Source organism: Callorhinchus milii, unplaced genomic scaffold (assembly GCF_018977255.1).
Source record: "Callorhinchus milii isolate IMCB2004 unplaced genomic scaffold, IMCB_Cmil_1.0 Scaffold2, whole genome shotgun sequence".
Lineage (NCBI taxonomy): Eukaryota > Metazoa > Chordata > Chondrichthyes > Chimaeriformes > Callorhinchidae > Callorhinchus > Callorhinchus milii.
In genome coordinates this window covers 4227584-4242278 of record NW_024704743.1, presented here as the reverse complement: position 1 = coordinate 4242278, position 14695 = coordinate 4227584, and the positions used below count along the sequence as shown (strand labels likewise).

General features: G+C 44.0%; 1 protein-coding gene across 2 annotated transcripts in view; it reads left to right on the top strand.

The window, feature by feature from the left end:
• The window catches only part of wdr37 (WD repeat domain 37), a 65909-nt gene extending 53889 nt beyond the window's left edge, over positions 1-12020 (top strand). For both annotated transcript variants that reach the window (XM_042346300.1, XM_042346292.1), the window contains 3 exons: positions 1880-2014; positions 7938-8052; positions 8654-12020. In XM_042346300.1, the coding sequence (XP_042202234.1) occupies positions 1880-2014; positions 7938-8052; positions 8654-8785 (382 nt within the window). In that variant the 3' untranslated portion in view covers positions 8786-12020. The remainder of the gene's footprint in view (positions 1-1879; positions 2015-7937; positions 8053-8653) is intronic.
• The last annotated feature ends 2675 nt before the right edge of the window (positions 12021-14695 follow it).

Here is a 14695-nt window from a genome sequence, read left to right as displayed (position 1 = left end):
CTCATTTCGAACAGTACCGTGGGACCTTTTTATGTCCGCCTGAACAGGCAAGCAGGACCCTAGTTTAACATCTCATCTGAAGGACAGCACCTCCAGCAATACAACACTCCCCCCCCCCCCCCCACAGCCCCACCACCCCCTCCAAATGGAGTGTCAGCCGAGGATATCGGTTCAAAGTCCCACCGAGGGACTTGAACCCATATTCTTCTGCACGCGAATTAGCAAGCGTATTCACTGGCACGAGAAAAACGTACAGGTCTTGTCACACCGAGGCCGGTGCTGCTTGCCACAGCAGCGTGCTTCCGTTTCAGCTTGCTATTAAATTAAAAGAACCGTGCTCCACGCAGTAGTTTAATCCTTATTAAACCGTAATATAATGTCAATTTGAATTAAGCGTGCCTGCGTAAAAGTGCCTCCAGTGGCTTGGATGCTGCTCAATTCAATCAGCGTCCAAATCACTATGTGAAAGTCTGAATTCTTTGAGTAGCGGGCGGATAGGAGGAACTGACATTGCAAATTGCAAAATATTAGACTTCATTAAATATCCTGTGTGATCTCCAGCCCTTTTAGTAGGACCATTAGCCCAAAGTGGAAAATGGAGACGAGAAGCACATTCAAAATTCACTTAGGGCCCAGAGGCATGCAGATCGGGAAGTAAACAAAGCGAGTCTAGGGTAGGAGCCTTTTAAGAGAGGATGCATTTGCAAGCCTTCATTTGTGCGCCTGTCTTATCAAGAATTTATAATTGCGTGCAGGGTTATCCAGCACTCTTTCCAGCCCGGTGTCAGACTGGCTCATTCGGTAGAACTCCCGAGTCGGAGGGGTTGCGGGGTTCGAGCCCACGCGTCAGGGTTTGGAACTCACAGGGTCAAAGCTGACGCTCCATTGCAGTGCTGGGGGTGTGCTGCATTGTCAGGGGTGCAGTGCTTCGGTCTGAGATGTTAAACCGATGTCCCATTTGCCTGTGTAGGGTGGATGTTAAAGATCCCACGGCATTATCTGAAAAGAAAAAGGGAGAGTTTCTCCTGGCGTCCTGGCCAACAGTCCCCTGAAATAAAGCAAATTTGCGCGCGTATAGCACTTCTCATGTTGGGAGTTCACCTCAAGGTCTGACTCACTCCAATCGATGGCTGCTTACGGGACATTGTTGTGCACAGACTGGCTACTGAGTTCACCCCCGCTCCACCTTGTAGGATATTGTGTGAAACCCTTTGAGATGTCTTGACGATGTGATCGGGTGCTAATTGAAATGCAAGGGTTATTCTCCTCCTGTAAGAACAGGTATGAATGAGGTATGGAATTCATAGGAATGAGGTATGAATTCAGACAATATGACTGCAATGGTGACAAAATTGGTCTGGTCCTAGACTAGTTTTATACTCAAAACAGCTGTGGCTTCTCATCGAAACGAACAGACAATGAAAGGCCCTCCACAGGGGGGTTTGTATTTTGATTTTGTTTCCAAAATTTCCTGTGGGATTTCTTTTTATTGATTAATACTCATGTTGAGTTTGGCTTTGCTGTATTTACCGAGTCCCGAGTGGCCACAGTGATTTGCGATGTGGGAAATGCAAACACTACTAATAGTTTGAGTATTGCTTCGAGGTTGTTTTCAAGACAGAGAACGGCAACTTGCATTTACATCGCCCTCCCTTCACACGGGATAACATCTCGTGAGCGCTGGGGGAAGAGAGAGATGTTCAGCTGTTGACTTTGTTTGCCCAATAATGTGAAATTGTTCTACTCATAAGCAAATAAATAAGTTATTTCAGTTGCAGACATTAATTTTATATTTCAGCTGAATCCAAATCTCTGGTTTTGAAAAGACATTCAGTGATTATTTATTTATTTATTTGTTTGTTTTTTTAACCTCTTTCAGTACCGTAACATCTGCTGTCTTCACTGTGGCGGATAATGTTGTATCGGGAAGTGATGACCGAACTGTAAAAGTCTGGGATCTCAAGAACATGCGATCTCCTATAGCAACCATACGTACTGACTCAGCAGTAAACAGGTAAATGGTTATTTTTAAATGCACTTCCGTATGTCAGATTAAGGATTTCACGCCTTCACGCACATTTGCCGCTTCCTGATAATCCTTGCATTTGATATAACGCTTTTCACGTCTTCGAGACGTCTCAAAGCGCTTCACAGAAAGCGAATTGACTGTCTAGTTGTGGGCGAAGTGCGGCAGCCAATTGCTCGCAGCGGTGTCCCCGCAAACAGTCGTGGGTTGAAATGTCCTGGGATGAAAGAGTTTTTTTTCTCTCTCTGACTAAAGAATCTGAAGGGCGCGGTGCATCCACTCTGCTCAGGAATGTTCTGCATCGAATAGTTTTGTCTTCCCAAAAGTAATCCGATAAAGTGGTTCAAAAATGTTCATCCATCCTCCCTTTGTTTCGCCTTAATGTCATTGTCTCCCCGTGGCTTTTTATGGGATTTTGATGTGTGCAAATTGACTTTCCCATTCACCTCCAAATACTTTCACCCCACTTTACAGTATATCCTGTGAGGCGCTTTGAGACGGCTCGACCTCATGATAAGGCGCTGTACTAAATACAGCGAGTATTATTATCCTTGCTATTGATTTACCTGCCTGTAATCTATCTTTGTATCCTTCAATCCTGTTCCCAGCCGGATCCTTATCTGATCATTGTCAACTATAGGGTATGGGGAAACAGGAGGTAAATGGTACTGAAACGCTTGCTCTGTAAAAAGGGCCAGCACAGACAAGAACAGCTGAATGACCTTCCATGGTATCAATTTCTATGTATTTTCTGTCGAAAAATAAACACAGCATCAACTACTGATGTTAGGTTCTTGTTTCCTATGTAATGTGATGCAGGATCCAAACAGCAGTAGTTGATGCTGTTTTTGACGGGAACACAGTTTATTATGTTATAGGAGCAATGTGGAGAGTACTAAATCAGTTAGGGCACGCTAGGGGCAAATTTCCGATACTCTTTGGAGAAAATATACAAATAATCTTTGTTATTTGAAACCTACGTCCTTCAGTTCTGCTCCCAAGCAGTAGGTGTCAATGTTGATTACCAGAGCTTTGGACGCAGACACAGAGATTGCCTCAATTTTGGAGCAAGAAATGTTTTGACGCTGTTTTCTGCTTTATTTCTGGAAGCCATTTCAGATCACATCCAGCAATACAATACAATTTAAGTTTACACATCATCTTTCACATCAGCAGCGCATCTCAAAAGGGCTTAACAGTGCTGGATGGGCCCCCAACAGTTGCAAAAATACTTAAATTATGAGGAGAAGCAACTAGACTCAGCTGGTTTCCATTATTAAGAGGGGAGGGGAGACTGAGGACATCATTCCAGGACTTTTGAATGATGAGAAACAAAACTGATGCAGATATGATACTGCATCTGATGTTCCTTTCACGTCAGGAGGACGTCTCAAAGTGCTTGACAGGATTTTACTGCAAAGCGCAGTGGCCGTGTATTTTGTAGGCAAACCCAAAACTTTTAGTTAGACCGCAAGCTGGAACTCGAGGGGTCATGATTAAGATTGGGAAAGACCTCAAGGCTGTGTGCCCTCTGAACTGGGGGACGATTGGGGGGAGAAAATGCAATTGAACCTGGATAATCGTCAAAATGCAGCAAACCACCCCCCCAACCTCTTCTGCTCCATCCTCCCCTGTAGACACTTGAAATTAGTGGATATTTGAGAATCCACTTTTATTTTTGTGGAATTTGTTTTTCGCTCAATACCTGGTGTATTCTTGTACATTTCCTTCAATATTTTTCATGATAATCCTTCCATTTGATATTGCGCCTTATCACGTCTTTGGGTGGGGGTGGGGTGGGGGTGGGGTGGGGGAGGCACCATCCTTTGGGTGAGATGTTAACCCAAGGCCCTGGCTGCCTGATCAGGTGGGCAATAGACCATCCCGAGACACTATTAACAATAATAATAATCTTTGCCTTTGATATAGCGCCTTATCACGTCTTCGAGAAGTCTCAATGGACTGTAAAGTGAATTGTATATCTTGTGGATGAAACTCTGCAGCCAATTGCGCACATCGGTGTCCCACAAACAGTCGTGGACTGAGTGACCAAATTAGTTTATTTTGTAGAAAAATTTGAAGGAATTATTACCCCTGGAAAAACGATCCGTCAATCAACTAACAACCGGGTTCCTACTTACTGCTAGATAAGCAGAGGCTTGTGGAGTATGGAAATTTGCCTAAAGTTTCGCCCCGCCCAAGAATCGAACCCAGATCCTCTCGCTTGCGAGGCGAGTGCTCCAACCAATACTCTCCAGGGCTCTTCCCAAAATATTTTCTTCAAATCCTTTAGATTTGATCTTCTTGCTCCGTGAGCCAGTGGAGACTCGATGGGCTGAATGGTCTCCTTCTGCGCTGCAGAATTGCTATGTTTCTATTCCATTACTTTTCTGTTCTCGTACCGTGCGAGCTTTATAATACAGCAACTGGTTTCCAGTGTCATCATAAACGTGATATAATATCACCAGTTTACACATTGATGCCTAAAAGGCCGTTTAATGAGATGCAATAATAATTGCATTTCAATGAAGATTTTAAATGTGAGCCTGTAAAATAACATGTTTGAGCTTCCAAAGTACCAGCATTACTGCAAAATCAATCCCTATGTCCCGAGGTCTTTACTTGCTTTACTTATTTAAAAAGAAAGGTCTTGGATCAAACATTGCACTGACGCACTTTTCCTCTACCCTGACCACAGTCTTGCGGGCTCTGCAATAGCATTGCCGTCGTAGATCATCTTGCATTTAATGGCTGAGTTTCATCGGTGTGCTCTCTTTCTGGTTGGTGTGTACTATCAGAAACCGTAGCACTCAAATCTGCAGCGACATGTCAGTCAACTCAGGAAGGTCAGATTGTGTACCATGTTGCTATTGAATGCCCTGTCATTTTCATGGGTGAAGCTAATAATAAATAATAACGACGACTTTGACTACAAATCTTACCAACTCGAGTATTTAAATTCTAGCCGTTGCCTTTGTCAAATGTATTTTTCTTTTAAATACCCGCTTAATAATGAAGAAACGTATCTGAGAAGCAGACACATAAAATTGAGTGAAGATTCATGATGCCACTTGAGTGACTTTGCTTTTGTCGTTTTGGCATGGACAGACAGGCACTCCTGTACACTTGTCCCAATAGACAGGGCCTCTACTGTATGCTTGTTCCGATAGTGAGGAGAGAGAGTTACTGTAGCATTAAATGCTAATCATCAATGCCTACATCATTTTGCAGGACTAGGCTCACACGGTGTAGTATGTTCAGGGCAATATTAATTGGGTTTCTCTTCTGTGCTGTGAGCAAAATATTTAACCGTTTACTCTGCCTGGAGGCGAAGGTGTGGGATCAACACCTTTAACAAGTTTTTATTCAACAGAAAGGCAGAAATGGTTCTCGTATTGTGTAATATTTCAGATTCTGGCCTGCCCCGTCCCAGAACATATTTTCGTTAACAAAACACAAAATACTGCAGATTTTTAGTAAATAAATACGTGCTCTTTGACTTTTGTTCGAAAAAGATGAATGAAAATTATTGTCCGTGTGGATGGATAAGCTGTTGCCATGCAGTGTTGTGTGTATGAGGTATTTTGCTGCTTTTGATAGGAATGACCTGTGATGGGCTGATGGGCACCGATTCTGATTCCAAAAAATTCAGCATTCGCTGCGGGGAGAAAACCTTTATCTTTCTGACACGTGTGAATAAAGGGGATTATTTAGCGCTCAGTCATGTGAGAGCATCGTGTGGGAGATGGGGGTAGAGCCGAACTGAGAGCTAGTACTGTAAGGGCCAGGGTAGAAAGACAAAGCTTTAAATAGATCCGACACTGGTATTTTCAATTTTCAATGACATTTGCACATCTGTGTGTATGTTTCTCATCATTAAGTATGGATTACTGTAAAATCCAAAAGAGCTTCTGTCTGTCAGCGTGTTCTTTGCGAGAGGCTTATTGTGAACTTCATCCCCTTTTGTAGTTTATGTAAAAACAGCATTGCACACATCTCTTGATCTCATGCCAAAAGCTCCAGAGGCTGATGGAATGCACCTTGTAATGTTTAAGCCTGTCGTGTCCAATGGTGTAAATGAATCTTGCTTCACACGTGAAACCCACTTTAATTCTAGCAGTGTTTTTTCTGACAGACAATTCATAATATATTTAAATCGGACCGAAGCATCCAATTACCTCTTAGCGGTGGAAGAAATTCCATTCCATTGTTTTCTTTTCAGGGGAAAAAGAGCCATCACCTTCTTATGTGGGAACTCTCAAACGAGCAGTGAGTTTCTAGATGAAAATGAACAGATCAGGGAGAGCCAGGTTTTGTGAAAGGTGGATCTTGTCGGAATCGTCTTAATAGTTTTGTACTATTTTTGCACTGAGGTGACAGAAAGGATGAGGTTTTATGTACAACAATATCAATTAAATTTATATAGCGCCCTTCATATAGGATAACGTCTCTTTGAGTGCTTCACAAAGGCAAGGGTTGGATTCCGAGCAAGGGAGGAGGGAGAAAGGGGAGATGACTTAGACACTGTCAAAGAGGTACTTTTTTTATATATATATATAACTGAGAGGTTCCCAGCGAAGAAATCTACAGCAACTCTCAATTTGAAGTCAGCGAGGTCAACTCTGGCGAGTTTACTTGCATTAATTATGCAGTCATCTCGTAATTGTTGGCTTTGGTATAATTGATTGTAAAAATTGCCTTTATTTTTATTTTCAGTTTTACTGCCTTTTTAACGTAAGATCCATATTGCAGGGGACTTGATGCAAGTAGAGAGCTGTGGTACTTCCTCACAAAAATGCAAACTGACGCTTGTAATACTGTAATTCCAATGCGACCAATTGTGATCTGAATCACAGGGGTATGATTCTGTGGGATTTATAGGAGAATACTGGAGTACGGGGGGAGAAACACTACTCAGAGAGCGAAGGCACATTAATTACAATGAGGTTGAGTGGAAAGCCCGATTGCAGTACATGCCACACCATTTCATGTTGGTACTCTAATGGTCGCCTAAATTGTAGGACTTGCTCGCACGGAGAGCTGCATCACAGCGGTTTGCTGACCGCGATTTCCAACACAAGCAGGGTGTGGAGAACAAGCTTCACACTTTCTTTTCCCTGGCCTGCCCTCTGGCACCCCATGTGAGAGCCCATGTGGCTCAAATCTCTATTCAGGAAAAAATGATGAGATCACAGCCGCCCACTTTTGGGCAGCACCTTCCCTCTAAACATCCCCCGAGGGTTACTATAACACCGCAGGCAATAAAACAATGATCATCCCTACATTTAGTGTAGCGCCTTTCATGTCAGGAGGACATCGCAAAGCACTTCGCAGGAATTCTGCGAAGTGACTGTGTATTTTGTGACAGCCAATTTACGCACAGCGTTGCCCCACAAACAGCCATGGAGGGAATGGGGGATTGTTGGCCAGGACATGGGGACTCTTGTCAAACAGCCCCAGAGCATCTTTAACATCCACCTGAACAGGCAGATGGGTCCTCAGTTGACATCGCATCCGCAGGACACGTCATTAATAAAACGTCCGCCTCGTGCTTTCGTACGAAACACGATCATTTTGGGCAATATCAACTAATCCCTTTTATTTTGAATTGATCTCCCCTGTGAGCTGAGGCACGTGGAAGTAAACGGTCGGCTTATGCCACTCCTTTGCTTTTGGTACTGGATGCATCGATTAGTCATGAGGGCTGAAGGACTGGGGAGTGCTGACTCCCAGTGTCCTCAGAATGTGAACAGCCAGCTACACACTTTGGTACAACAGTTGCTTCGTGAAGCTGGTCATGTAACAGTGCGAAGATGCCGACTGGGTAACAGTCCAGTGTCGTCGTCCTGCTGAAATGTGCCTTTGCTGCGATGCCTTCGGGAATTTGCTCAGTTTCTTTGATCTCTTCCAGGATAAGTGTGTCCGCTGGACAGAAGATCATAGCACTCCCGCACGACAATCGACAGGTTCGATTATTCGACATGTCTGGAGTACGTTTAACACGACTCCCTCGCAGTAATCGCCAGGTAAGTCCCGTCTTTCTGTAACCCTGGCCATTTCAGGGGCCCAGTCGGCGGGCGGGTGGGGGGGGGGTGTAAAAATGTTTGTGAACTCGCCAAATTTAACTCGGAGCTCATAAATACGAAAATTATTATCAGGGAAAATCTTTTGCGGTTGTCAAAAACGATGAGATGCTATTGTCTTAAATGTATGTCGAAGAGGAGCATCTTGTGACGGGGCCTTGAAGAACAGTCCCACAGGGCGGGGGGGGGCAGAGAGGCTGAAGACCTGACCGCCGGTGGTGGGAGGCGGGCCGGGCGGGGGGGAACGTGGAGCAGGCCGGAGCCCGCTGAGCGGAGGGAGCGTCCAGGTCTGTGTGGAGTTAGCAGTAGGTCGCAGAGGTAGGGTGGGGGGAGAGAGCAGGTGCTGCGAATGGCTTTGGAGGCGAGGACGAGGACGAGGGTTTTGAACTCTTGTCACTGACAGAACCAGTGACAGTTGGGAAAACTGCGTTGACGGTAGCGCCTTTCACGTTGGGAGGGCGAAGTCCATCGGGAAAACTCAACTTGTTTTGTGCTGAGGATTGTGCGACTCGAGCCACGTTTGGACCGTTTTGTTTTCACACAGGGACATCGTCGGATGGTGTGCTGCACAGCGTGGAGCGAGGACAATCCCACGTGCAACCTCTTTTCCTGCGGTTTTGATCGTCAGGCCATTGGCTGGAACATCAATATCCCGGCGTTGTTACAAGAGAAATGAAGACGTCCCAGTGTTTTGGAAAATCGATGGTTAATTACGGCCATCACATGCTTTTTTGTTTCTCTACTGCTGTTATTGCTGTGAATCTTCCCACCGGGCAGAGCGAGAGTTGGTGTTACAGAGCTGGCTGGACATGCAAGTTTGTGCGTGTCAAGCCTCCGAAACTGTGCTTAGTTAATAAGCCGATCTTGTGTACAACAATATATAAGTATTTCTTTAACACGTTTTGTCATTTTGGGTGTTCTTCGCTGGTCGTTAGAATTGGTTGACCTTAACTGCATACTTCCAATGTTACTTATTTGCACAGGATGGTCATATCTGAGTTCTGAAGCAGAGAGAGAGCAGGGTGGTTACTGGATGACTGAAACAGTGTGAAGCACAGCTTAATGTAAATTATGTCACGGTCAGAGTGGTGTTTGGTGTTACCTGAAGATTCTACATATCTGCCTTTTTTTTTGCCTCGTGGAAAACGCAGGGTTAGACGGTAGGAGTCTGGTTTGAATCTCATCCGTGGTGTGTTATCCCTTCCCATTCTCTTTTCACACAGTAAGTATTTGACATTACGCACATTTCAGTGGAACTTGTGATAGATAGAAGTATACCCACTTAGATCTTTTTAAATTTAGTAATGTATAGAACTCCAAACGTGACTAGTAAGTGTCCGACAAGTGGTGGTCGTGTTCGATGTCTGCTGAATTGTAACTGAATTTGATGTAGTTATTCATCTGGGGTTGTTCACCTGGTGTTTATTCATGGCATGGCTCCTACATGTATTTTATTGAACCTGTACAGTATCAGGGTCAAGTATACCACTGATTTTTTTTTGTCGTCAGTCAATTATTCTAAATTGTGTGACTTCTCAGTCAATATTTAAAAGCACAGAGACCGGCCTTCATTCAGTCTGGTGTTGCATTCCGTGTTTAGCAAAACACAAAAGACCTCTTTTATCCAGTGGTTTAATGTCGTAGACGTTCGGGTCAGAGCTGCTAAAATCTCCAGCGATCGGCGCAGTGAGAAATTGTGAAAAGGATATCGATGGTTTGTGGCAGCCACATAGAAGGCAAAATATCACCCGCGTTCCAGGAGAGGAGTCCCATGAACACCTTTAATTATCGCCCCGCAGGAAGGTTTGCTGAACAGCGTAGAACGGGATGATTTGAAGCTAAACCCCTGAAACTGTTTAGAGCAAAGTAAGTGTTCCGATTCACCTGTTGATTACGCAGTTTTATGTTCGATAGTCGAGGCAAACTCAGTGTGTTACACGCGTAGCCTGGTGCTGGTTTGAGTACCTGGAAAGGAGTATTGTGATCTCTTTTTTTGTCTGATTTGCTCGTGTTCCAGTAACCCAACAAATGTTATTCATCATCCCCGACCCCCCCCCCCCATTGTTCCACTACTGTTTCTGCCGGTCCCTTTGACGGGTTTGATCTACGTGTAAAGGTCTCGTCAGCAGTGTTCGGAATTAGCCCTTTCAAATCTCGCTTGAAGTCTATGGGACTAACTCGACTGCATTTGTAATTTATCTTCTCAGCTCCAGCCTGGCTTTTAGTGCACTTCATTTTCTTGTGGCAGCACGACTTGGGGGTAGAGCAGTGTGTTTCTGGGGATGTCCTGCAACATGGCCCTTTTGTTTTTATATAACGCTTTGGATTTTTATTTCACTGAATGAAACCTTTTGTTGGCGCCCAAATCAGCAGCCTGTAATCGGTTTCAAAAATCTCATCCCAGATCATGCACACTACGTCTGTTTAATGTATTATATTGAAAAAAAAGCATGTTTCTGATACTGTTACAACATATGGCACTTTACAAAGAGAGCACTGGGTATTCTGTTGTTTAAGCATTTTAAGAGTTTCTTTAGGTCAAAATTGTAGGATTTCATAGGGTAGAACGATCACTGAACCATTAAATGTTCAAACTGCTCATTTCTTTTTTTTGTTGGCATATATTTGATTGCACTGAGTTCACACTTGTGTTCATGCCACTTAAGTAAAACCTGGTTCTTTCTTTCAAGCTTTTAAGACAAACTTGTTGCAGCGGTATATTCGGTATATTCTCTATGGCATTTATTACACTGTAGAAGTATAATATCTCAAATACAGCTGAGAGAGAGAGAGAGAGAAAGATGTGTAAAGGCAGCTTCTCTTCTGAAAGCAAGTGGAATGCACCTGTAGGTGGACATTCATCAATAGTTGTAAAAACTACAGGGAGCGTTTCTTCAAAGGAGTTAGATTGCTGAACAGACTGGTAAATGGGATTTCTGACCCAAAATGTTACTCGCAGGTAACACCTTGTCCATTTCTGCAGTGGGTTCACGCGGAACACAAGACGTGATCTGAATCAGTCCCACAATATTGCGAAAGAGAGCGGCAAAAGTGTTTTAAAATTGCAGACACTTACAAAGAGTGCATTATCGATGCAAATATATCAGTGTTTCTGCAGCAGAAGCACTGTTTGCTCCCAGCTTACCTACCAGACAGTATTTTAGCATGGCAAGGTTCAAATATTAATTTTTTTTTAAAAAGCCTGAGTTAAAGGTATAACAAAATAATCTGTGTGGGGGCTGAATTGTGTTTAATTCTATTTCAGACAATGCAATTGTATATCGGTAGTTTTTGTGGCACAGGGGCATCACTACACAGCTCCGTTTTTCATGCCAGAAGCTACAACGGAGATAATGACCAGAAATTTGAACCCATGCAAATTTGTCAGTGAAGTTGCTACTCTGTTTTGCTGATGTGCCGATGCAGCTATTTTCTGCACATTTTCGGCTGTTCTTTTTGACAGGGGAAAAAATCATTTAGTGGATGAAGAAGTATATATTCACTTTATCTATGGAACAACAAACAGAAGGCAGCATTCAACAGTGTGATCTGGTTGGAGGTGAATATATTGATTCAAGCCAGTGATCAGAGGGAGTGTGGTTTTTTTTTGGATTGTGTGAGTGTTCTCAATCCCAACTTGGTCTCAAAGTAACCCTCTTTTTAAAAAAAAAGTTTTTGTAAGTGCTTTGAAATATTATTTTACCTACATAAACTACGTAAATGCAAGTTGTTTCACATTTCACATCTACTTTTGGTAAAAACAAATCAGCTGTCACGTGTTCCACTGAATCAATTAAATCAATCGTTCAAATTGTCTTTTATTTTCTCTCCTGGAATTGCACTGTGTATTTCTTTAATAATTGTATATTTTGTGTTTAGGTTAATAGGAATTATAAAATCTCAATAATAAATCGGGTCTTCTTGTGTTTTCTTGGCCATCGAATAAGAGTGTTTTATATTCACGACGAGAGTTGTAGAGTTTTTACTGAAATCAAAGTGCAACTTGTACAGTAGGATTGGAATTGTGTAGTATATTGATTAGCTTGCTCGCCTCACAAGCAAGAGGCCCTGGGCTTAGATACCTGGGCAGGTGAAACTCAAGGCAAGTTTCATTACTCACCCGCCTCTATTTACCGAGCGCTAAGTAGAAACCTGGTTGTTAGTTGGTTGACGGATCACTTTCCGGGGGTAATAAAAATCCAATCAATAAAATAATTTATTTGCGGGACACTGCTGTGCGCAATTGGCTGCCGCGTTTCGCCCACAAAACATACAGTCAACAACAACAACATGATTACATTTGTATAGCGCCTTTCACGTCGGGAGGACGTTCCAAGGCACTGCACAGTGGACAGCGTTTCAGACCCGAGCTGGGGTCAGGGGGAAAAGGGAGGGGAGGGGAAGGGGGGTGGCCGATGGCACGGTCGAAGAGGAGGGTCTTGAGGCGGGACTTGAAGGAGGCTAAGGAGGGGTGAGGCGGAGTGATTGGAGATGGAATTCCAGAGGTTGGGGGCAGAGTGGCTGAAGGCTCTCCCGCCAATGGTGGGGCGGGTGGGTGGGTCAATTCACTTTACAGTATATTCTGTGAAGCGCTTTGAGACGGCTCAATGGCGTGTGATAAGGTACAATATCAAATGCAAGGATTACTTTTTTTTTTACAGCAAATTGTGATGTAAAACGTCCTTTCACGCCAAGTACACCAAGTAAGCAGGTTACCTTTTCAGCTCAGTCCTACACAACTGCACGTGGAAACCCTACAAACTAGAGTACATGTGAAACGTACAGAAGAATAGTTTATAATCGCAATGAAATCCCCTTCCCAAACGGACTTGTGAGGTGTCCTCAGCACTGAGCCGTGCAGGCAGAAAGGTTGCAGCTTTGACTCCCGTTCCATCGGGCTAGGGCAACAGTTTGGATGCTGCGATTTAATTTTACGGAGAGAACGCGTTGAATCGTTAGCACACAGCAATGTCCCGCAAACAGCCATGAGGTGAATGACCAATTTCATTTGGGGGGCGGGGGGGGGGGGGAGGATTGAGAGTTCAGAAAGTTTCTGAGAAAACTCCTTTCCCTTCTTGAATAGTGCCGTGTGGGATTTTAACGTCAAATCCCAGTGACCGCCCTTCCAAAAATGAAGCAGACCCCCACCCCCCCAACACTGCACTCGAGTGTCGATCTGGACGATGTGAATTCACAATCCTGACCTAGGGATTGAACCCACAACCTTCTGACAGCGAGGCGAGAGTGCTACCGATTCAGGCTGACACGTTAACAGGGTTAGAATCGCATGGGATGCCTTCCGTGATCAGATGGGCCCTCCACGCCCAAATACTCCACACGCACGCCTCGGTAAGTAGGAACCGACTTATCAGTCGGATGGCTTTCTGGAGTTAATCCCTCTAAAGAATAAATCAAAATAATAATAATTTGGTCACTCAATCCAGGACTTTCTGTGGGGTGTCGCTGTGCGCAATTGGCTGCCGTGTTTCACCCGCAAAACACGCAGCCACTACACTTTACAGTGTATACCGTGAAGCGTTTTGAAACGCCTCGAAGACGTGATCAGGCGATATATCACGTGCAAGGATTATTATTATTTATTATAAATGGCCTGCTGATATTCACTTATCTTGCCTCGCACTTGAAGGATGAGATGGATCAAAGGGTCCTCTTCATCTGAACCAATCTTGCGAATGACCGAAGGGGTAAAGTACCATCGTGCTCGGCTATTGTGGGAGCCCACAGAAAGCTCCTGTCTTGCGTTTTCTGCTCGGTTTAGTTCAATTACGAAGGCTGCTTTCTTTGCCACACAGACCGTTCAACGCCTTCTCTGTAAAACTGCTCGGAGCAGCTTCACACCGTACGGAGCGTTTAATAATTAGTGGTTGTGATCTGGTCTTCTTGCGGGTTTCAAATCAGCGTTTAAAATGTACTTGGATCTGACTGGCTTATGTTAAGTATCATGGGCCACTGCAGCAGTTGAGAAATTAATCCTCAGTTAAAAATAAAGAGGCTGCTTTCACAACAAGAGTGCCTCAGTTGCTGAGATAGTGCAGTATTTGTAGAAATATAGGAGCTTGAACTTATTCCCTTACATCCTTGGATACTGCAACAGCTTGAGGTAGGAAAGACATTTTACAAGCTTAAAACCACAGAAACTTGAATTTAAGCCTCTTATTAGGATTGGTTTCATTTTGATATCAGATCTCCACCTCGCTCCTTTGGGAGCACTTTCACCAAACGTTCCTGCTTCAAGCCCTACATCGGGTTCAATCTGGACTGACTCTCCCGACGCATTGCTGGGGGAGCGTTGCATTGTAACAGGTGCTGTCTGTCGGGTGAGACGTTAACCCGAGGTTCTGTTTGCCTGTTCAAGTGGACGTTAAAGATCGCACGGCACTTCAAAACACTTCTGCTGAAAAATTTAAAGATCTCCTGTCTTGCATCCTCTTCCAGGGAAAAACACTGGCCAAGTTTCCTTACTCCACACGCCACTGTTTACCTCGCAGTAGGTAGTAACCCGGTTGTTAGTCGATTGACGGATCGCTTTTCCAGGGGAAATAATTCCTTTAAAAAATAATAAATT